Here is a 22,113-nt window from a genome sequence, read left to right as displayed (position 1 = left end):
GTTCTGGAAAAACTAGCTGCGAGCTCCAAGAATTGGCTATAAGGTACGCTCTGTGTTTTTAGCCGCAGCCAAGCAAATCAAATGTCATATGATGCATAGCTTCAATGAGGCAATTTTTTCATCACCATCGATAGCCGTTTTAAGCCTCAGCTGCATTTCAACACCCTTGTAGCTCATTGAGCTAAAGTGAACTACTAGATTTTTTTTCAGTTGGTGTTCTGGGCCTGCGGATGTGAGCCGGGATTAATGAATGGTTCGTGGGGGTTTGTCGATCCATGAATGGTGAGATTTCACTCTACGGCCCGTTTAGTGACGCCTCGCTTGGAGATGCTGTGTTGTATTCATGATATGATGACAAGTATGCCTAGCAAAAAGACTCACCATCGCTAATCTAGGAATGCATGTTCTATAACCTGTGATGCCCTAACCCCCCCAACGCCTGGCTAGCAGTATTCGACGACCCTGGTATCAAATCAGAAGATTCTCTTAGTACTGGGTCCAACCCATTGCACTTCTGTACAATTCCTATTCGACCTCCACTGTGCAATCCTCTCAGTCAGCCATCCTGACTTAAAATCCACCCATCGATCTTGGCGATCTGGCGGTGGTGGTATAACATTGCCCTTGTCGTCTTTGACCTCAGGCTCGATGATCTTCTCGGGCTGTCGCGGCTCGCCGACTCGGAAGGACTTTGAAGTAACACACTTTTTCTCGTCGCGGCCTCGCCAATTATACTGTAGACAATCGCTGCTGTCCTTGCAGTACTTGCCACACGCTTCAAATGAGTCGATTCTTGCTTCGGGTGGCGCAACTGTGAAGTCCCATTTGCCATTGTCCCAATTCTCTGCAACTTCGCGATCACCGGGGTGGTGAAACTTCCATACGTCAGAGTAGAGTAACGGGCGCTATGACAGTTAGAAGGTTAGACAAAGTTTACCGGTGTTCAACTTACCCCGAGCTGTCGTTGCGCAAACTCCCACCGCCAAACGTCAACCATGTCCTTCGGCGACGACTTGTGTAGCGTCATGACAGGCTGGCACCAATACTTGTCGCTGAAGGGAATACTGTGCAGAGGATGCGGGTTGAACAGCGGCCAGTATCCTCTCAGCGGAACACTAACGTTCCACAACGCCCATCCCGTAACGCTGTCACCGCAGCAATCGTCCCGAAGCATGGGAAGCCACTTTTCCGTTGCTGGCGGCTCGACGTACTGTCCGTAGGGCGTTGTCTTACGGACGAGGAGTGCCCTCATCGCACCACGACTGAGAACAAAGCCTGGCCCGCCGTTTGCGAACCATGTCTTTATGTCTTGTTTCACGTCGTGCGTACCCGGCGAGGGAGAGCCCATGTATAACGGCGCATCGGGGTCGAAAGTTTGGAGGAAGCGGAAGGCGTTGTCCCAGAAGACGTAACTGTAACCGTTAGTGGCGTGTCAAGCTGCGTGGGTGTGGAAACTTGCGTATCTGTCTCGAAGAAGAAGTAAAAGTCTTTGTTTGGCTTCATCTTCCATGCGCGCTCTATCATTGGGAGGAATTTGAACTTGTCCATCCTCCAACCTTGGATGCGCGCTGTCGCTTCCGTGTCCACGTCGAGGGTGCCATTTGCCCGCATTTCCTTCTGCCACATGTAGTTCACGAAATCGGGGTTGTCGTGGTAGTAAATGGCGGGTAGGTCGGCGAGGACATCGATCGCTTGATGGTCGTGTATCGACTCGTCGAGATCCGAGAAGACCAGCAGCTCGTCCTTTCCAAAGCAAGCGCTCACACTGTCGAATTGAGCATCGAGCCTTTCTTTCGTGTCGGCATGGCCCATCTTCAAGACAGGTTGTATCGTCTGTAGCAAATGCTTGGGGAACGTCGCGCAAAGGTCTTGGATTGTCTTACCCTCGGGATCGACGGACACGGGTCGAAAAGAGCTCGTCGTCGAAAAAGAATAGTACTGAGATACACCATAGCTACCATGGATAGCACCCCAAAAGACAAGAATGAGAAAGATGACGGTGCAGAGGCCAGCAATGGCCATGCGACTGAAGCGTTTATTGAGCATCAGTCGCCGGCTGGAGGAGGACCAGCTTGAAGGCATTGCAGCTGGAGCTCGAACATGGCACTAGGGCCCTGTTTTGCTAAGAAATGACGATGTGAAGATTGTTTTGGTTTGGGTTGTCGCGGGAAGAGACATGATGGGATCCAATGGATGGATGGAAGTGGAAAGCCGGGATAGTCTTAGGGTGACGTTTTCAAGGGGCTAGGTCCACTAAAAGCATGCCCCTGTCGCGGGAGCAGGACGCTCTAGAATGAGTCTGGAATCGAGTCTTGGGAACGCCAGACTTTAAGTTGACAGTAGGAAATACGAGGGACGATTGACAAGTTGTAAGCTTGTGGTTGAGGTTATAATAACTTGCTAAGCGCAAGATATGACTCTCAACTCGTCAACACAAAGCGAGGGACAACTCTTTGTCCTGTAATGAATTTGAGCAGTGCAATTCGCTCTATGGTGATAATTTTAGAAATAATTGCAATATTCTAATTAGACATCTTGAGGCCTTCTTCTATGTCAGGTAAATCGATCGTTGGGAGGTTGACCGTTTCCCCCGTCCATGCTCACTCAACATCTTGAGAAACACGATGTGCATTCCTCGCCCTCACGCCTTCTCCATTCCCACTTACCGTCCTAAACACTGAACTCGAAGAAACATTCTCGTTCATCATGACTCTATCCCCTACGCTCTCTTCAACTTCAGCCCTCTTGCTCTCACCCCCAAACCTCTTCCTAACCCAAGGCAACAGGTTATAATACCCACCACAAGCAAAAACACCACACCACAAAACAAACTCGGTCGCATAGATCACAATACCGAGAACATCAAGCTCAGTTTGGAAGAACACGGACACAAGTGAGAACACGTCCCCTGCTGCGTCAATGGCTACAAAGAGAAATGATATACCACGGACTGTTCGGTGCTTCCAGATGTCCCAGTAATGTGTTAGCACGCCTGCTGCGAGTAGTGCTGCGGATAGAGACGCCATGAGGATGAGAGGCCATTCTAAAGAGAGGGATTTTGCGATGCGAAGGGCGATGATGAGACCTGCTTGGATACCGCCCATCACAACTGCGATTGGGAGAACAACGAGCAGAGAGCGGTAAACACTCCATTTCTGACATTCATTAGCTTCATTAAGTGCGAGCGGAATTAGCTTTTGTACTCGTTCGTAGTAGTAACACTGAATCCAAGTTACGAGACTCAAAAGCGTCAAGATCTGAGGCTGTATTCGTAAGGCGACGTTGAATTCTTTGACGATGTTGTACACGCCCAGCGGCACTCCTGCCCATGCCCACAGCATCATCATCGATGGCTGAAGACCCGTTGCATTGTGCCTTCGATAATTGACGATGATTTGAGGGATCAGCTATTGAGTATTAGTGGTGGTCTTGGACGCAGCTGAGAGGACGAACCTGGATTGACCAACAGACCTAGCAACGTATGTTAGCACACAGCTTTCAGCAGGACAGACAAGAGGACTTACAGCTCCGAGTGTGCCTAGAATATTGGCTGCGACAGGAACATCCATTTTCGCACCGAAGAGAACCTGGTGGTTGTGTCGCGAAGGTGATAGAGGGTGGTTGCATGAGATGAGCACGCCGAAATTGACGCGCCAAGATGTTAGTGTACACTGCTAAATTTGGTGGAGATGCTTAACAGTTAGCATTAGCACAATGGATAAAGCAATTACTTCAGGATTAAAGCCAATAACTCATAAAATAGAACAGAATACAGGAGGGATTAATTAGACGCAACATCTCTAAAGACAGACACGATATACCGAGCGGTGATAATGACGTCGGAACAAGCGACAAGACTCACTCAGGGAGCGAGAAGAACATTGATATTCGACAAGGGTGCCAAGAACAGGAAGTCTAACGATCTACTGGACTTACCCAAATTTACCTAAAGCTCTTCATTGCCTAGATCAGAGATCCTAAGCTCGGGCTTCTTACCTCCTCTAGACAATGTCGTAAGAGTAACGATCAGTGCCCTCGACAGTGAACAACATATCACTAGCCCTTACGCCAGAAAATGAGAAGTCCGGTTAATGCCCTCACGTTGGGCCCATACCTTGCTTGTCTTCTTCAACTCTATTTCGAGTCCTGGCCGTAGCATAACGTCCTATTAAGAGCAAACCTTCTCATAGTGTTACAAAGCAGCATTATCACTGCGATGTTGAACTTGATCATTGTAAATTTCTTTATTATTTCGTTTCCCCATAGTTGGGCACAGTTCACGCCCTTTTCCGATGTACATGACCATCCCATGGTCACATCTCCCAGTCTCGCCCCCAGCTCTGATCTTCTGCCTTAGAAGGTTGTCTGCATCTTGGGATAATCCTTAGCCTGGACATGCAAGTCCGCATAGATAGCTGCAGACTGGTCATCAGCAAGATGCTTCATACGCTTCACATCATCATCCTCGAGATGCTCAAGCACCGTCTCGGGCTCCTCCTTTCCATCCTTCTGATCCTTCTTCTGAGGCTCAACAGCCTTCTCAATACCATCTGATACACCGATGAGGAGGATCTGGGCGTTGGGGTAGTCAAAGTGGGATGGCTTGGAGGGAAGCCAGCGCAGGGAGCGAAACTCATCGATGATTCTACTAATATTAGCAATTGAATTCACAATAATAGAGAATCATACTTACTCCTTGGGAAAGTCAGGTCCCTGAGGCAATTGAGTGTTCTGGGGCCCTGGATACTGAGGGTTCTTGGTGCTGATGATGAAGCTTCCCTTCTCCTTCAGCCCCAATTCCTTCTGAACCTCCTCAAGCTTCTCAGGCAGCGTCGTCAAATAAGCCAAATGACTCTCGCGACCAGTCGATGTGATAGCATAGACACCCTCACCAACAGGCTTAGCAGGTGGTGTACGACGTGTACCAGCAGTCTTGGTTTCATACTCGTCTGCAGACAAAAACTCCTTCTTCATCTCATCATATGAGACGCCGGACTTTTCGACGAATACCATGTAGCGCTCTTTTCCACTCTCGGGAAGGGTCTTCTTGGGGAGGGCAAGAATGCGAGTGTTTCCGGAGTCAGCAATGGGACCGTCACCGAGACGAGCGTCTTTTGCGATGGGTCGGAGCATGATGAAGGAACGGGCGATGTCATCAACGCTCTCGGGGTCTTCGAGGTTCACGCGACCGCGGATGAAGAAGTAGATGATGCCCTTTTCGAGGATGCTCGAAGGGACATCAGGTTCCTCTGAAGGCTGGACGGCATCTTTGCCGTTGGTCTCCTGCTTCCCATTGGTCTCAGAGCCTTTGCTGTTGGCCTCTTTCTCGTCATCTAACTTGGAGTCTTTGCCATTGGTTTCCTCCTTCTTGTCAGACTTGGCCTTGGAGTCGTCTTTCTGTTCCGCAGCGCTGTCATTGTCCTTCGAATCATCCGAAATGACCACCACATCATCAAGAGTCGTCTGGCCAGCCTCTTTCTTGGTGCGCTTCGCATCAGGAGAGTCATGCTGAATCTGGTGCTTCTCACCAGTTGCAGCTTGTTCCTCGCCATTGCTCGTCTTGTCGACGTCTTCGTGCTTTGATTCAGACATTCTGGGTAGTCAATGGTGTAGCAGACAATAGAATTGAAGAATCGACAGGTTGTTGATGACAAGAATAAAAGACGTTGAGAAATGGCGAGATTGACGGAAAGTGGTGGACGCGTCGCGTTGATTGTCGTACAGGTGATGTCATAGACATGTTGTCTCACCAACTTTCGTGTTTGCTTCGTGTTTTAGTTGAGCCACACAAATGATAGCGTCATTGTTGATTCAGATTCCGTTGTGGCTTGGTCCTTTTGTAAGTGGGCTCATTCTTCATGAGATGCTGTCATTGGCAGTCTTGACCATACCAAGACCACCGATATCACGCTCGAGCAGTCTCAATGCTTCTCTAGCGAAGGGAGCTGCTGCCCCACGGACTCTCAATGCCCATCTGAGTTCATCGACTCGAGATGCACACCATGCCATCTCATCAAATGAGTCTGCTGTAGCCCAGAGGAGACCGGCCAGAGATCCAATCTCGGCTGCTTGATATGCAGCAGCACTTCCCCAGAACGCAGCAGTGTGCTCGGGACGTAGTGATCCTAGCAGTTCGATTGCTGATTGCAGCTTGGCTCGAGCTGTCGATCGTAAAACTTCGTAGAGAGAGGCTGGTGTGTCTGGTGTTGTGATTCGGACCAAAGCACGATGCAGTGCGATTTCTACTGCCGCATGGGCGAGATGAAGAGCTCCATTGGCACATAATTCTCTAAGCTGAGTGTTTTGTAGTTGCAGTCGAGCTGGTAGATTTGCGTGCCACTCTCGAAGGCGAAAGACCAGAGGTTTGGCCAGTTCAACAGCAGCGACAACACCCATTTGATCCAATGTCCCTCCAACGCGAGTGGCTGCAGCACTGTAGAATGTTCGAATCACATCACTCAAAATCTGCGTCAACTCGATATGACGAATAAACAAGTCCCATCCAACAATGATAGGTGAAGTATGATCTGGGTTCGCTTCAGGACCCATCTGACCAAGCTCGGGATAATCTGATGCAGTGCAAGGCCGAACATCCCAGTCGTTGTCTTGGATGAGAAAGGGTCGTCCGTGAACACATGCTCCCCAGCGATCTTGCATATACAAAGCCCAAGCGAGCCGTCGTCGCAGACCGACTTCCCATGCGGGTATCGACCAAGAACTACAGTCGATGTGAATACCCAGATCTTGAGCCATGGCGACAATCTGAGCTGTGAACATACGGTTCGACATTGGGTGTGTATGAGATCCAGACTCGACAATCTTTCGGTTTCGTTGCAGGAGAAGTAACCCTGCCTCCAGCGTACTAAGCTTGGGCCGTCGCATATCCTGGTTGATAGTTCGTTCAGCTAATTCTTCAAGGGCTGCTGGATCCGGGATAGATTCGACTTCGCGTCCTGCAAGTTGACTGTCGTAGAGTTGCCAATCGAGAGCTACCAGATACACTGCAGCGAGTAAAGACGGTGCAAAATGTCGATGAGATAAACGGTGCTTGCTTATAAATACGTCTTTATGCAAGATGGGAAAGCTGGGGTGAACAATTCGAAAGTAGAGATCGACCAGCGTGCGGCCAAGGGGATGAACTGTCGCTTCGATGGCATCCAGATCTGCGATGCGCATCTTCTCGGAAGCAGTAGATTCATCAGGATGAACGAGGAAGACAGTCTGATAGTCCAGTCGTCTAGCAAACGTAGAGGTTGTAGACAGCGGCGGGGCCTCCTGGCTCAACAGATTCGGGCGATGAAGGTCGAGAAGAACGGGGTCACGATAATCGGTTGGTCCGATATACTCAGCATGCGTCTTCAAGTCTAGGCCGAGTGTATTGCTGAGAATACTAGGTCGAGACGGTTCAGGCATGTTCTCCTCAAACGGCATCACTTGCTGCATCTGAGCGAACTGCTGGTTACTTTCCACACTCGCGGGAGTAGACGCAGTATCACCATGTCGACTCGAGGGAGACGCCCCCGTCTCAAAGCCCGCGATAGGCGATGTCGTAGAGTTTCCCTGATTCTCATCTCCGTCCCGAGCGTCGTTCTGCTTCTCACGTTCCTTTTCCCGATTCTGTCTTCTCTGACGAGGTGTAGGCCCACGCAGGAACGTACAAGGCTGGTTGTGAAAAGTACATAAAACACATCTCGTCTGACCCTCCTCCTTTACACACCGCGTCTTACGCACACGGCACGTGTCACATGGCCGCGCACGGGCGTTAGCATTACTATTACCGGCAGAGGCACCGGAGGCAGCCATCAGAGGACGGCCAGATCCGGAGCCGGACCGGGAGAGATCAGACGGGCCGGCGCCGTGAAGCGGGTGCGAGAACATGACCCCACAGGACGCGGGCGTTCTATGTCTGAGTCTGGCTTGTGATAAGAGACAAGGGGCCCATCTTCTGGCTGTGGGCCGACCAGTTGACGAAGCGGGAGTCGAGGTCGTGTCGTGGGCGTACGGCGTGATAGTGAGCAGCCATCCATTGTTGATGATCCGCCATCGGGGGCCGCGCCTTATCAGTTCGTCCTGCTACGGTAAGGTCGTAATACGATAAGGAATCATCGGTCGGAGATGGGAATGCCCCACGGGGTCGGAATTACGGGGAAACGGATATACCGATGTATGTATGTTCATTGTGAGACTTGAGTTGATCTGGTTGAAGAGAGGAATTAGCCATGTCTGAATAACTTCAACTTGAGTATATCTTCTGCGATATTCACAAAAAGTCAAAGACATATGTCGATCTGTCACAACTTAACAAAAGTCCCTCCACTTTAAACACGGAAGCCGAGGATCCAATGGCATAAGCCATGTCTCAATCACGAGCCTGCATCTGCATTGTTCCTTGCTCCCGTTGCCTCAGACATGCATCAACGCTTCGAAACGATATATCCTTTTCGAGTAAATTGACTGGTAATATACGATCTCGCCGCCGGCCAAAACAGATAGTCCATCGTGGACCAGGTTGACAACCACTTTAGCCGCCGGCGAGCTCCATGATTGGCCCAACTATTTCTGGGCCTTCTTATCGTGGACTATGAGCTGACGATCTATGAAACAAAACAAAATTAGTAAAGAATTCAACTTCAATTTACTCAGAAAATAAGTTGATCAAATGAATTGAAAGCCATTGCCTTTTGTTATTCCCGCACCTGAAGACGGGGTAAACGTCCGGAAACAACACGGCCGAAAGAGCGGACTTGTAAGCGGCTTAGACTCGGCGATAGCGTAATTTTCCACATAATCTCAACCCCCAGACTCGACCTTGACGTCTTCTCACACTCATCCACGTGCAAGTCCAGCACTCAAGTCGTATAATACCGTACAGTCAGGCTTCAGTGTTTGGCCGCCGGGCCTCCGGCAAGTTCTCCCTCTTGATCGCAGAGGTGTTGTTGTGTTATCAGTGAACATGAAATCGTTTGGCATGGTGATCCTCGAGGCTATGCAAGTTTACGAACCCGTTGAGACGATTCCGCAGTGTTACCTTCAGGCTCATCCGACTTGACCTGTATCGAGAAATAAGTATAAATATTGACGTTCGGTTGTGCAAGAAACTGCTTCGATAAACAGCAGTCTCTCTTACCTTGCATTCAGAACCTCACCTAACTTCTTTTGAAGATCTTGTTCCTTCATCCCCCTGACATCAGGACTGAACTTGGCACTTCCATCCAAAACTTGGGAGATCTTCGGAACGGCAATATGGATTCATATCCTTTGACGATCTCTCAGTGGAAGTCTGCCCAAATTGCCGGAGATGGCCTTGACCGACTCCTCTCCCTCGTTTCAACCGAGAGAGCAGCCAATCCTACAACCAAAGCCTGGATCTCACTAGCTTCTCCCGAACACATCAAAGCCCAATGGACAACCCTTCAGACCTTAACCTCTGATACCACGTCCCTCCCCCTGTATGGAGTCCCCTTCGCTGCAAAAGACAACATTGATGCCGAAGGCTTCATCACCACCGCAGCATGTCCAACATTCAGCTCTACCCCAGCTACTTCAGATGCTACAGTGATAGCGAAGCTCAAAGCCGCCGGTGCAATCCTTATCGGGAAGACGAATCTCGACCAATTCGCTACTGGCCTGGTCGGTACAAGATCGCCATATGGTGCTGTCCCTAACTCGTTTGACCCCAGTCGTGTCAGCGGGGGTTCCAGCTCTGGAAGTGCTGTCGTTGTCGCTCGTGGCATTGTGCCTTTCTCTCTTGGTACGGATACGGCTGGTTCTGGTCGAGTCCCAGCGGGGTTCAACAATATCGTGGGACTGAAGCCGACTCGTGGTACTTTGAGCACTCATGACGTACTTCCTGCGTGCAAATCTCTCGATTGTGTCTCCATATTCACTCTTACAGTTGGTGATGCAGAGACCGTCTTATCTGTCGCTGAAGGATACGATATCCAAGACCCATATTCTCGAGTTCGACCTGACCCTGACATTGCCCCTTATAATGAGTTCGGAGGCTCAGCAGGTCTCACCAAGCCCACTCTCGCAATATGTGCCTCTCCAGACTGGTTTGGCAAAGACGACCATTATCCCGCGTACGAAAAGGCTCTCGCCAGAGCAAAAGCTTTAGGCTGGACACTCGTTCCAGTGGACTTCTCCCTTCTCTTTCGACTTGCGCGGCTCTTGTACAACGGCCCGTGGGTTGCCGAGCGGTACGAAGCCATCCGGGGCTTTATCGAGAGTGCCGCTGCTGAAGAAATGGATCCTGTCGTGCGAAAAATTATCATCAGAGCCCAGACCCTTTCAGCAGCAGATGTCTTTGAGGGTGAATACCTTCGTCAAGAACTTACTCGTCAAATTGAGCGGGAATTCTCCCAGTTCGATGGACTCTTCGTACCCACGTCTCCAACGTTCCCCACGCTTGATGAGCTCGTCAAGAATCCGGTCGAGGAGAACTCGAATTTGGGCACTTATACCAATTTTGTGAACTTTCTGGACTGGTCGGCACTTTCTATCCCTGCCGGCTTTCGGCCAGATGGACTTCCACTCGGCGTGACACTCATCTCGACTCGTTGGCAAGAGCCTTTTCTCCTGTCTTGGGCTCGTGAGTGGTTTGGTGTTGAAGAAAGGTTGCTGGGTGCGACTGGTGTGAGTGCTCGCGAGTCTCCCACTCCACCATCGTCGATCCCTTCGAATTATATACCCATTGCTGTGGTTGGTGCGCATCTCACTGGGTTCCCTCTCAACAAGGATGTAGTGACTCGTGGTGGAAGGTTCGTGAGTGCCACGAAGACATCATCGTCTTATCAGTTGTACTCCCTCAACACAACAGTCGGTCCCAAGAAACCAGGTCTGAAGAGAGTGCCCACCGGTGAAGGTGCAGAAATCCAAGTCGAAGTCTGGAACCTGCCCAAGACCTCCTTTGCGAGTTTCATGCTCACAATTCCTCCTCCTCTTGCAATCGGCTCGATCGAACTCAACGATGGGTCTTGGGTAAAGGGGTTCGTATGCGAGCCTTGTGGCTTCGATGAAGCTGTCGATATCACCAGTCACGGCGGCTGGCGAGCATATCACGCTTCTTTCGAGAATCAGATCAAATCGTTGGAAAACGGCATTCGTAAGCGTGCTATCTCGACAATTCTTGTAGCCAATCGTGGCGAAATCGCGGTTCGTATAATCGAGACGATACACAAAATGGGTCTTCGAGCTGTTTCCATCTACTCTGAGATAGACGCAGATGCCGCACATGTTAGCAAAGCTGATCTTGCTTTCAAGCTTGAAGGCTCCTCCGTATCTGAGACTTATCTGGATATGGAGCAGATACTGAAGCTGGCTGCTCAATCCTCAGCTGATGCCATCATCCCTGGCTACGGCTTCCTCTCTGAGAATGCCGAGTTTGCCATCGCCGTCGAAGAGAAGGGCATGATATGGATTGGACCAACTCCGAAGCAAATGGCTGATCTCGGGTTGAAACATCGCGCCCGCGCTATTGCAGTCGAAGCAGGCGTCCCCACTGTCCCTGGATGTGATGCCCTTCTCACATCGCTGGAAGAAGCTCTCAAAGAAGGCGAGCAAATCGGCTTCCCCTTGATGCTAAAGAGTACTGCTGGTGGCGGCGGTATCGGCCTGAGCTACTGCAAAGACAGACAGAGCTTAGCCACAACGTTCGAGAGCGTTCAACGGCAAGCGGAGGCTAATTTCGGCAACGGGGGTGTTTTCATAGAACGGTTTATCCAACGGGCTCGCCACGTTGAAGTCCAGATTCTCGGAGACGGGACAGGTCGTGTTATTGCTGCTGGCGAACGGGACTGCTCTTTGCAACGGCGTCATCAGAAAGTTGTAGAAGAAAGCCCCGCGATTCTAGTCCCTGAGTCAGTTCGGGAGGAAATGAGAGCGGCTGCAATTCGCCTCGCGTCATCAGTCGAGTATCGCAATGTCGGCACTGTCGAGTTCATCTATGATATCGATTCGAAGGAGTTCTATTTCCTGGAAGTGAACACTCGGTTGCAAGTTGAGCATCCTGTGACTGAGTCAGTAACTGGTCTTGATCTTGTGGAGTGTATGATCAACATTGCCGATGGGAGTGCAGCTCCCCTGTTTGATACACGGCTCCAGGTGTCTGGTGCTTCCATCGAGGTCCGTGTATATGCCGAGAGCCCCCTTCAATCTTTCCGCCCCTGTGCTGGTCGTACCACGGCTCTGGAGTTCCCTTCCTCTCTTCGTGTCGATACTTGGATCCAACTTGGCACCGAGATCACGACATCTTTCGATCCTCTGGTAGCTAAGCTCATCGCTTCGGGGTCAAATCGCGAAGAGGCTATCGAGAACTTAGCGAAAGGTCTTGCAGCCACTCGCATTGAAGGAGTACAAACCAATCTCGAGTATCTCCGCCAGATTGTAGCGTCTCCCATGTTCAAGTCTGGCGAGTATACGACGAAATCTTTGGACTCCTTCCAGGTTCACTCTTCCTCTTTTGAAGTCCTTCAGCCTGGGGCCTTGACCACGGTTCAAGACTACCCAGGCCGCACTGGATACTGGAACATCGGTATCCCACCCGGAGGTCCAATGGATTCTTACTCCTTTCGACTGGCGAATCGTCTTGTGTGCAACCCCTCAGACGCTGCTGGGCTCGAATGTACTCTGGGAGGCCTGTCTTTGAAGTTCCATTGTGATGCTGTGATTGCCGCCGTAGGTGGTGTTGCACAACTTACGATCGACGAGGAGACCGTTCCCATGAACCAAGCCATTGGTGTCAAAGCAGGTCAGATACTGAGCATTGGAGGCGTTGAGCATGGACATCGTGTATATCTTGCTATTCGGGGAGGAATTGAGGTCCCAGTCGTGATGGGCAGTCGAGCGACTTTCGAACTTGGAAAGCTTGGAGGCTTCGGCGGTCGTAAGCTCCAAGCGCGTGATATTCTCGCCATCGGTCTTGCAGATCTCTTGGTCAGTGAAGGTCAGGCTATATCACCAGTACCTGTGCCAACTCACCCCAAGGCCACATGGACTGTTAGAGTCATCCCCGGCCCTCACGGCGCTCCAGACTACTTCACCCCTGAAAGCGTCAAGTTGCTATACCTCAGCGACTGGAAGGTTCATCACAACAGTAACCGCCTTGGTGTTCGTCTCACTGGACCCCAGCCCGAATGGTCTCGCAGAAGCGGTGGCGAAGCAGGGCTACATCCGTCCAATATCCATGACGCTCCTTACTCGATCGGTAGTGTGAGTTTCACTGGAGATGAAGCTGTCGTTCTGGGGTGTGATGGTCCAAGTCTCGGTGGATTCGTGGTACTATGTGTAGTATGCTCTGCGGATCTGTGGAAGATGGGACAGGTTCGGCCTGGAGATACGATTCGTTTGGACCCTATTGATGTTGCAATTGCGATTGGGTTAGAGAAGAAGCTTGATGAAGCCATTGAGACACTCTCACCTCTCGAGGCCTTGGAATGCGTTCCATCTGATGAAGTGGCTCTGGCACAGAAGTTGAGAAGCATTCCCGCCGTCGTGGGTGCTCTCGATCATGACGCTCAAAGGATTACTATTCGTCAAGCCGGTGGCCGAGCCTTTCTGCTCGAATTCGGTGATGCCTCCGCTTTCAACCTCCGCCATAACTTCGAGATATCAGCATTCTGTGATAACCATGAGAAGAGCCCCATCCCCGGCGTTGAAGAACTCACCCCTGGCGTCTTCAGCCTCCACGTCACCTACACTCACGGTCTATCCCCAGAACTGATGCTGTCACGCTTGGCAGATCACATCCGCTCGTACAAAGTCCCCACACAAGTCCCTTCAAGAAGCGTCCGTCTCCCCATAGCATTCGACGATAGTGTCAGCCGCGCCGCCATCGAACGATACACAGCAACTATCCGCCCCAACGCACCATGGCTCCCCAGTAACATCAACTTTCTCCAAAAGCTCAACGGTATCTCTGATCTGACCAAAGTTTTGGGCGCCGCAGAATTCGTAGTCCTTGGTCTCGGCGATGTGTTCATGGGCTCCCCGTGTGCAATCCCCTTGGATCCGCGGCACCGCTTGTTCGGAACAAAGTACAATCCTTCGCGCTCCTTCACGCCTCGTGGTGCTGTTGGTATCGGGGGGCAGTATATGTGTATCTATGCGACTGATTCGCCTGGCGGTTATCAACTTGTCGGAAGAACAGTTGAGATCTGGGATGCTGACCTTGTTGACACCGAGGCTTGGGTTTTTCGTCGCTTTGACAGGATTTCTTTCTACTCCGTCACTGAAGCGGCGCTGGATGGAACACCGAGGTCTGAGCTTGTTCAGATCAGTGATGGTGTTCTTGATCTTGAACAGTACGAGGCATGGCTTACGATGAACAAAGAAGACATCGCCACTGCCGCAGATGAACAAGCAAGAGCCATTTCCAACGCGCCCTTTGTTAACGAATTACTTCTTCCGTATCAAGTCGAATCTGTTATCAATGGACACAGCCCGAGTCTGGATAGTTCGGGACTTCGTGGTGAACGAGTCAAGGCGACGATGCCAGGTCGGTGTTACAAGGTCATGGTGAAAGAAGGGAGTGTTGTACACAAGGGCGACGTTCTGGTTTATATTGAGTCGAGTAAGATGGAAGTTGAGATTCGCAGTCCTGTTGCCGGAAAATGCTTGGTTGTTTTGGTGCAGGTGGGAGATTTGATTGACGTGGAGGATGACGTGGTAGTTATTGAGTGAGCAAAAGTCGTGTTTCAGTGGAACTGCAGCGAGATGAGGCACAAACAGATATTCCACAGCCACTAATTCACGAAGATGAGCGGAAAGTATTCGATGGCGCTGTGTACGAGAGGTAAGGGCCCTGAATTGAGGACCTCTATCATAGCTTCACTGCAAATTTACAAAGCCTTCAGACTAGCATTTACTAAGTGCACAAGTTTATGAGTATCAAGATAGAAGTCAAGATGGGTTTCAAGTGTTTGATTGAGCTGTGTATGGTGTCCAAGTATCCTGTCCAAGTCCAAGTCCAAGCGAATCCTCCCAGGCGTCCCCATGATTGTGAGAGAGAGAGAGAGAGAGAGAGAGAGAGAGAGAGAGAGAAAGAGTGTGTGTGTGTGTGTGTGTCAAGTGTGCGTAGGCCATCTGCGTCCTGGTTGCGTTGGAGTCGCAGCTCGAACGAGTGTGCAAGTTCGACACTGTATGCATTGACGTGAACCCCGTTCACACCAAGACATACAGTGCAGATCTCGCACAATCGGACGAGCTGTGACTCCAACGCAACCAGGGCCCAGGCGGCATCACGTAGGTCTTCGAAGACGACGTACACGCGCTCTCCAGAGGTCTCCAGGTTCCGACCGCCGTAGAATCTCACCCCCTTTTGGGTGAGCTCCTATAAACTCGTCAGTACATTTTGCATTTCTCTAGGTGGCAAATGATACTTACGGTGATAAAATTACCGAGATCGACAATGGACGGTGTTGGAGTATCACCAACCTCGATGCGATGAGAGCCCACGAGGTCCATGAATCTTCTACAAAGGGTCAGAGTCGAGTTCCTGGTGTCGTGTCAAAAGAACATACCTTGCACACTCGTTCGAGACTGACAAGCCTGAGTGTCTCGTGCTTGCTGTCCTCCTTGGCATTCTTCGCCAACAGGCGGCGGACCTTAAACTTCGCTTTGAGCTTGCGAAGCTTGCGAAGCTTGAACTTGAGTTTCTCGAATTTGCCCATGGTGAATGAAGTGGTGGGTACAGAGTGGCAGCTGAGGACAATTGTGAGTCACCGCAAGGTGCGACAAAGGGAAGAGAACAGATGAGGAGAAGAAAGGCAAAGAAAGGTTGACGAGATGAAATGAAATAACCAGAGGAAAAGTGAAACTTACGGGGTCACCGAGCCACGAATGGCTCGGGGCACTCTCTGCTGAGGGAGCGAGTCCGCCGCCACTCATCAAGACAACTCAACATACCCAAGGCAACACTCTGCGCTGGACTTCATTGGATTGGCTCTTGGAGGTGAGTCCAATAACCAACCCCACAAAGCCGCGGGCAAAGTGCTGCATTGGGCACATTGAGTGTCAACGAACGGAGGCTTGGGGATCGAAATGCCGTCGTTTGTCCAGTTGATGAGGACTGATGATGTATATAGAAGAGAGAGGGTTGAGGAGTGAGGAGAGGGTAAAGATGTTGATGTTGAAGCTGAAGAGGAAAGGAAGAAGAAGAAGAGAGATGAAGAGGAGGGAGGATGGATTAAATACCAACAAGAGTGGATCCAGCTGATTCTGTGCGCGCAGAGCTCGAGTTGCTTGACAATAGCAGCGAGGCGAGGGCCAAAGCCCCGAGACCACAGTGAGAGTGCAGACCTTGATTCACTGGCAAGTGGGCTCCTCAGAGACGCAGAGATCTCGAGAGCCTCTCGAGCCAATCACATAATTTACACTGCCTTCGATTTAATTCCCTTCGTCCCTGTGGAGCCGTGCAGAGGGAATCTGCCTCGACGAGCTCGCCCAATGAAAGGGGGCAAGCTTGTGCCTTGGGACGGTTCCAAGCTGAACTTGGCCAATTTGGTCCCAAGGCCTTCAGAGCCGCACTCAGATAGGCCAAAACTTGTTGTGATTTGGACCAAAACGTGCCGAGTTTACGTAGAATGCTCGCCTCGCCAAACTTGGTTCTCCTGAAGAGGCCAAGCCACTCCGCGAGTGCTCAACCATCTCAAGTCCATGCATCTTGTAATTATTGTGCGATGTTTCCTGATGCATTTGAAAGCTTCGATGTGTGTTCTGTGTATTCATCACAATTCCACCTAATGTAATTCCATATTGTAGTTTCGTAGTCAATGCCATCCTCAATGCATGCATGTTACAATTACTCATTCGTTTTTGCATCACTGCTGTTGACACGGATTATCTCACAATTCAGTACCAGTGATTATCTCTTTAAGTCACTCACTCTGTTGCTGTGGTACAACTACCGCCCAATGACGCATCGCCGCTCCCCGTGGACGCGGATGAGGCTCAAAACGCACCCTCGAAAATACTCAGGGCAACCCCAACAACCATTGAAAATACCGTCAAAAATATCTCTCGGAAGCTAAAAAATGCCCCATATTCGCAAAAATGGTGCATCATTTTTCTTATTGTGCGTGGTCGCAAGATCACAGCCCAGTGTCCGGCCTCGTCGTTGATATAACGTCCAACCGCCCCACGCCACTACCCAACGGTCCCCTGAGGTGCTTCCCGCTTTTGGCGGAGCATTTCGCTGCACGTCACCAGCTGTCAGATCGCACGTCCCCAGTCTCCCGTCTGATCTACTGCTGGGATACTGCCGCCTCCCAGATCACTCGGCCCCTCACCGCCCGGAATCCTGTGTATATAAACCTGCCTTCCTCCCAGGCCAGACCTCTTTTCTTTTCTCTTCTTCTCATGCCAAACTCCAGTGGCTCTCAGGGATCAAGAAGCCTGAGGGCTGGGAATCATCGTGCCTTTTGGCAGTAGATGAGGACCACAAAGTCGCCTTCGGGCGGCCTGGAATAATTTTTGGTTTCGTCCTATGGGCAACCACCCTTTTTTCATTGGGTTCTCGGCCTTGAGCTGGGACTCGAAGAAGAAAACATGCTTGACTGTGACTATGATGTTCTTGTTGTTGTTGTTTAACTTTGTAGTCTGTCTTGGTGATATGCTGTGATGTCCGCGTAGAGGGGAGCATTGCGTGCGTAGTGTGACTGTACTATACGATAGAGGCGGACGCTGCACTCGTGGGAGGTGTGAGATGTATCGCAAGATGTTGTTTTGGCGGTTGGGCTCGACGTCTCGCGCAGTTGCTCCAGGGACGCTGATACGCCTCTCCAGATGATCATGTCACTCGTGAATATCTTTGCATTGACGACAGAATGCTTCTTCACATTGTCAAGCCCTTTGCGTCGCTGTTTCTCGTGGATGTATCCGTGGTTTTCTTGGTGGCTCGCCAGCATCTCGTCTCGCCAGTGAACATCGTAGCAAACCCACAGTCATGGTAGACTCAGGACGGAATGAGACGGGACTCTTTGAATGAGGATGATATTACGTATATACGACGATATTTGAGGTCCTCATCGCTGTTATTCCTCTTGTGTTTTGCTTGATGGCTCGCTCGCATCGTGGTTCGCCCGTGGCATCGTAGCAAAACCACCGCAGGGATGGCGCAGGATGAGATACAAGATATTTACTACATAGACGACGATCTTATGGATATTGCACGCTACATGAGGACTAAATCATCTTGCTTGGCCTTTTGTTGTGCTTGGGGATCGTGTTGAGGTTATCACTCAGATGCGAGATCGTTGCGGCTCGACAGTCACATCGGTGCCAAACCACCACACAGCCAGTACAAGTTTGAATACGAAGAACACATCATATCGATGACTATTTCATGAGCATTACGTGCTATTTGAGACCAAAATCGTCTTGCTTCATCCAGTGTCGGGCCTGGGAACCGTATCGAAGGATGCACTCGAGTGCAGGATCGTCGTAGCTCGTCCGTGGTATCGAAAAACGCAATATATTCGCAGTCGAATCGCTTCGTCAAGTCGTAAATACTCTCTGCCCACTCTCTTCGCACTTCGAGGCCTTCTGTACCGGAGGTTCTGTGCCGCTGTCTCTCGCACTGGCCCTTCAGAGGGCACCCGCCTTCGCGCTCCCGCTCCTCCCACTACCTTAAGGCAACATTCCCACTTCTTCCCCTCCTGCTCTTTTCTACTTCCCACACAACCACCGCACAGTAATTTCACGTTGTTAATTTTTGTGTTCCGACTGAACTTTCTCTACCGCTGTAAGCATTTGCACATTTGTTCTGGTATGTGCTTTTTATGTTCTTCTTCTGCTTCCCCTGAACACACACTGAACAGTGAAAACTGACCTCGTCGTTGCTGCTCAGCTCTTCCAAGTTCTCCCCACTACATTCTGCACTTCAAACACTGCTTCTTCGTCTACCGCAAGACGCTCTTCAAGTCTTCGTTCATTCCAAGAACTGCCCAGCATGGTCATTGTCATTGACATTCCCCTTCCCGGCGGCCGCGGTATCCGCTTCAACATCCAGGAGTGGATTGTCATCCTTATCTTCATCCTGATCTTCCGAGCCTGGGGATGGCCCATGGTCGTCCGTCGCTGGCCCCTGGCTTTCGCCTGGCCCTGGCGCGAGGACGATTATGTCTTTTAAGCGCCATTCACCACTACCCAAGTCGGTATCTCGAGTACGATCTCTACGAGCCATTTTTGAAATGTTTACGGTAAGTCCCCTCGAAGCTTGGAGTATGTCGTCTCAAGTCATTGCCATTTACTAACCCCCTCCAGGATCTGAATCACAGGACATGTCACCTGTAACCAAAAAAAGGATGTTATTATCATGACCATCATCGGCGGCGGATTTATGGAACCGGACTGGTGGATTATTAGGCTCTAGCAATGAATCTAATCTCGCTCTAAATCTTTTAATGTGGTCGTGATCGTGTTTCTTCCGTGCCGCTTCTGCCCAAGTCTATCCATCTGCCACTCAGCAATGCTTCCACCTTCCCGCTCTTCCAAGTCTTCTAGTTGACAATGCTGATGTTTATCTTGCTCTAGATTCTACCAGTTCCTCCAAAAGCTCCGAAGCTCGTTCCGCGCCGCCTAGTTCATTGAGTTCATCTCCCAGGTGCCCCGCCCTCTCCACGAAACCTGGATCATCCAGTATCGTCTTCGCCGCACTTCGAACCTGCTCTCTTGAAGGGCTATCCGTCTTCAAGTCGATGCCCGCTCTTGCCCAACTGACCCGCGCTGCTGTGTCCTTCTTATCTTCTGTTTGCCCAGCGCAGATCAGTGGCACCTTATGTGACAGTGCCTGCGTTATGCTTCCGTACCCGCCATTGGTGATGAGGAGGCATAGCTGTGGGAGGAAGAGATGGTAGGGTATCCATCTGATGAAGCGCACGTTTAGCGGCTCCCCTATTCTTGAAGTGATCTCTTCTACATGTGGCGAAGCTACTACGAGAAGCAGATCTAGATCATCAGAGAGCGCCTTAATCGCAGGTATGATCAACGATGTTGGATCCATGGCTAGAGTACCTTGGGTGATACCAACGACACGAGGATGCGCAACGATCTCGTCCCACTCAGGGGGGAGCTGGGCAAGACTGGTCGGTACCTGTGTAACTACCGGTCCAACGAACTTGGTATGCTCCCGCTGTTGCGGCGGCTTCGGCAGTAGCTTGAACTCCAGCGACGGCGACGACGCCTGAATGTGAAGATAGGGGCTGTAAGTGTAAGACTCGATCGGCTCCCCATACGGCAAGTTCTTCAAGCCCAATTCCCTCCTCTGGGCATTTATGATCGGCCTCAAGAGCAACGGCAGAAGAATCCACTGGCTAACAAGATGAAGAATATGATTCCAGATCAATCCAACCCACGACGTCGCCGGACCCTCCCCCGAAACAGCTTGTGGCGCTCCCAAACTCGACATGTACATCGGAATCACCCCCAACGTCGCATAAACCGGAATTTCACCAAGTTCACACAAAGCCCTCGCTCCATACGGCATCACATCGACGAGCAAAACATCTGCTTTAAAGTCCCTCAACACCCGGCGGTAATCCGTCACCTGCGCAAGAAGCCTGATCTGAAGCCGCGAGTACTCCTTGTCGAGAATACCAGTTTCATTAGAGGCGATAAGGGGCTCGTCGATGATGGCTATGGCGCTTGTTGGGACAAATGTTGCGCCTACGGCGAGGACGCGGGCTTCGTTTGAGGCGCTGGTGAGCCATGTTACTTGGTGGCCGCGGCGGATGAGGGATTGGGCTACGGCTTGCATTGGGTAAGCATGGCCGGCTGGGAAGTGAGAGTGGAGGAGGATCTTCATGGTGCGTTTGTGAGGGCGATTATGTGGTGAAGGTGAGGGTAAGGGTGAGGTGAGGTGAGGTGTTCTTTATGTGAGGTTGCATGGATGATCTAAGTGGGCTGCATATAAAATCTGCACACTACTGTGTACAAGCAGATTGGGGGCTTGGCGTCGCTGGGAGACGATGAGAGCAATGGCAGAAATTGAATACTGCACTTATACTGCCTTAACCGTATACTCCATGCATCATAGCTAAAGTGAGAGCGAGGTGTCATGACCATGGTCAAGCTTATGTCTCATCGGCTGGTGTCGATCCCTGTGTCCGAGTTCCAACGTCGACCGCTTCCATGTGAGGGGTCAATTCATAAATGGTAGATTGACCAGTTCCATTCACCCGATTCCATTATTTCGAGAGGTCATCCTCTATTTCAGTTGTCCTAGGCATAAAATAGTTACATGTCTTGGTTCTACCTTTGTAATTTTCTCAGTTCTGTATTTATGTGCGACGTTGTTCAGATACAGATGCGAGGTTCAAGGTTCCGAGTGGAAGAGGGCTACCCTGCACCGTTTGCGAATTGTTCTTATTGAATTATACAGAGCCCTTGGAGGACATTCTGTAGAAGCGTAATGCAACTTCCTACTTGGTTTTTACAGCGTAAATCTCATTTTGGTACTGTAGCGGTTGTTAGAATCTGGAATATCCCCGTTATTTAGGGTCGTGGCTCAAAGACCCTCAGTTGTACAGGTGAGCATTCGTTAGGATCAATTTTGTGTTCACCATCACAGGCCAACTCCCACAACAATCAACATGAACAACGAAAGTCAACGAATTCTCCCATACTGCGTCTCATATGAGATTTGGACTCTTGTGATCTACTCCTCGCTCTTTTGTTCGTCATCCCAGCACCAGTAGCCCGCTCCGCTATCCTCCTCACCCTCAGCTGCTCGTGTTTTCCAGTATACGGCTTTGCAGTCCAATCTTGAATGCTGAGCGCTGTTTCAAACTTTTACTTCAGTGGAATTCTAGTCACAGAGTACGTCTGCAATTTGATAGTCTTGAAGACAGAATTTCAAGTCCCGGTCGGGGGTTGGTACGCAGTGTGGCGCCTTGGTCACTGACTTGTTCTGAGGCGTGTCGAGGTACGAATTCCAAGACACCTGAAGACTTTGCGAGCTTCTTCGACTAACACTGACACTTTGGTAGGGATCAATGAGAACCCTTCGAAAAGAACATCAATCGTGACGCCGATGTCCCCGGAGACACAGAAAAGGCCACGGGACGCCAACGACCAGAGGTTAGCAGCCTGCGCTTGCGTAGCAGGCATAGACGCGGC

General features: G+C 50.6%; 7 protein-coding genes across 7 annotated transcripts; 2 read left to right on the top strand and 5 right to left on the bottom strand.

Moving 5' to 3' along the window:
- Positions 1-473: 473 nt before the first annotated feature.
- FSUBG_750 (glycosyltransferase family 31) lies at positions 474-3,569 on the bottom strand (the record flags this gene model as incomplete). The annotated part of the gene is made up of 6 exons (XM_036685812.1): positions 474-905; positions 953-1,412; positions 1,541-2,106; positions 2,667-3,407; positions 3,454-3,471; positions 3,525-3,569. The coding sequence occupies 6 exons, from the start codon at positions 3,567-3,569 to the stop codon at positions 474-476; spliced, it is 2,262 nt and encodes a 753-aa protein (XP_036543766.1).
- A 784-nt stretch (positions 3,570-4,353) lies between these two features.
- On the bottom strand, positions 4,354-5,592 carry FSUBG_749 (uncharacterized protein; the record flags this gene model as incomplete). Its single annotated transcript, XM_036685800.1, has 2 exons — positions 4,354-4,645; positions 4,694-5,592. 2 exons carry the CDS (start codon positions 5,590-5,592, stop codon positions 4,354-4,356), a joined length of 1,191 nt encoding a protein of 396 aa, XP_036543765.1.
- Positions 5,593-5,856: 264 nt separating this feature from the next.
- Positions 5,857-7,878, bottom strand: FSUBG_748 (transcriptional activator dal81; the record flags this gene model as incomplete). Its single annotated transcript, XM_036685789.1, has 2 exons — positions 5,857-7,662; positions 7,732-7,878. The coding sequence occupies 2 exons, from the start codon at positions 7,876-7,878 to the stop codon at positions 5,857-5,859; spliced, it is 1,953 nt and encodes a 650-aa protein (XP_036543764.1).
- Positions 7,879-9,243: 1,365 nt separating this feature from the next.
- FSUBG_747 (DUR1 2-urea amidolyase) lies at positions 9,244-14,679 on the top strand (the record flags this gene model as incomplete). Its single annotated transcript, XM_036685778.1, has 1 exon — positions 9,244-14,679. The coding sequence occupies one exon, from the start codon at positions 9,244-9,246 to the stop codon at positions 14,677-14,679; it is 5,436 nt and encodes a 1,811-aa protein (XP_036543763.1).
- A 184-nt stretch (positions 14,680-14,863) lies between these two features.
- On the bottom strand, positions 14,864-15,668 carry FSUBG_746 (meiosis mei2; the record flags this gene model as incomplete). Its single annotated transcript, XM_036685767.1, has 3 exons — positions 14,864-15,328; positions 15,382-15,469; positions 15,526-15,668. The coding sequence occupies 3 exons, from the start codon at positions 15,666-15,668 to the stop codon at positions 14,864-14,866; spliced, it is 696 nt and encodes a 231-aa protein (XP_036543762.1).
- A 2,154-nt stretch (positions 15,669-17,822) lies between these two features.
- On the top strand, positions 17,823-19,126 carry FSUBG_745 (uncharacterized protein; the record flags this gene model as incomplete). The annotated part of the gene is made up of 3 exons (XM_036685756.1): positions 17,823-17,944; positions 18,480-18,739; positions 18,816-19,126. The coding sequence occupies 3 exons, from the start codon at positions 17,823-17,825 to the stop codon at positions 19,124-19,126; spliced, it is 693 nt and encodes a 230-aa protein (XP_036543761.1).
- Positions 19,127-19,516: 390 nt separating this feature from the next.
- On the bottom strand, positions 19,517-20,800 carry FSUBG_744 (UDP-glucosyltransferase yojK; the record flags this gene model as incomplete). The annotated part of the gene is made up of 1 exon (XM_036685745.1): positions 19,517-20,800. One exon carries the CDS (start codon positions 20,798-20,800, stop codon positions 19,517-19,519), a length of 1,284 nt encoding a protein of 427 aa, XP_036543760.1.
- Positions 20,801-22,113: the final 1,313 nt, after the last annotated feature.

Source organism: Fusarium subglutinans, assembly GCF_013396075.1.
Source record: "Fusarium subglutinans strain NRRL 66333 chromosome Unknown NRRL66333_c0000003, whole genome shotgun sequence".
In the NCBI taxonomy this organism is placed as follows: Eukaryota; Fungi; Ascomycota; class Sordariomycetes; order Hypocreales; family Nectriaceae; genus Fusarium; species Fusarium subglutinans.
The sequence above is the reverse complement of the archived record's forward strand: the minus strand, read 5'-3'. Positions and strand labels throughout refer to the sequence as shown.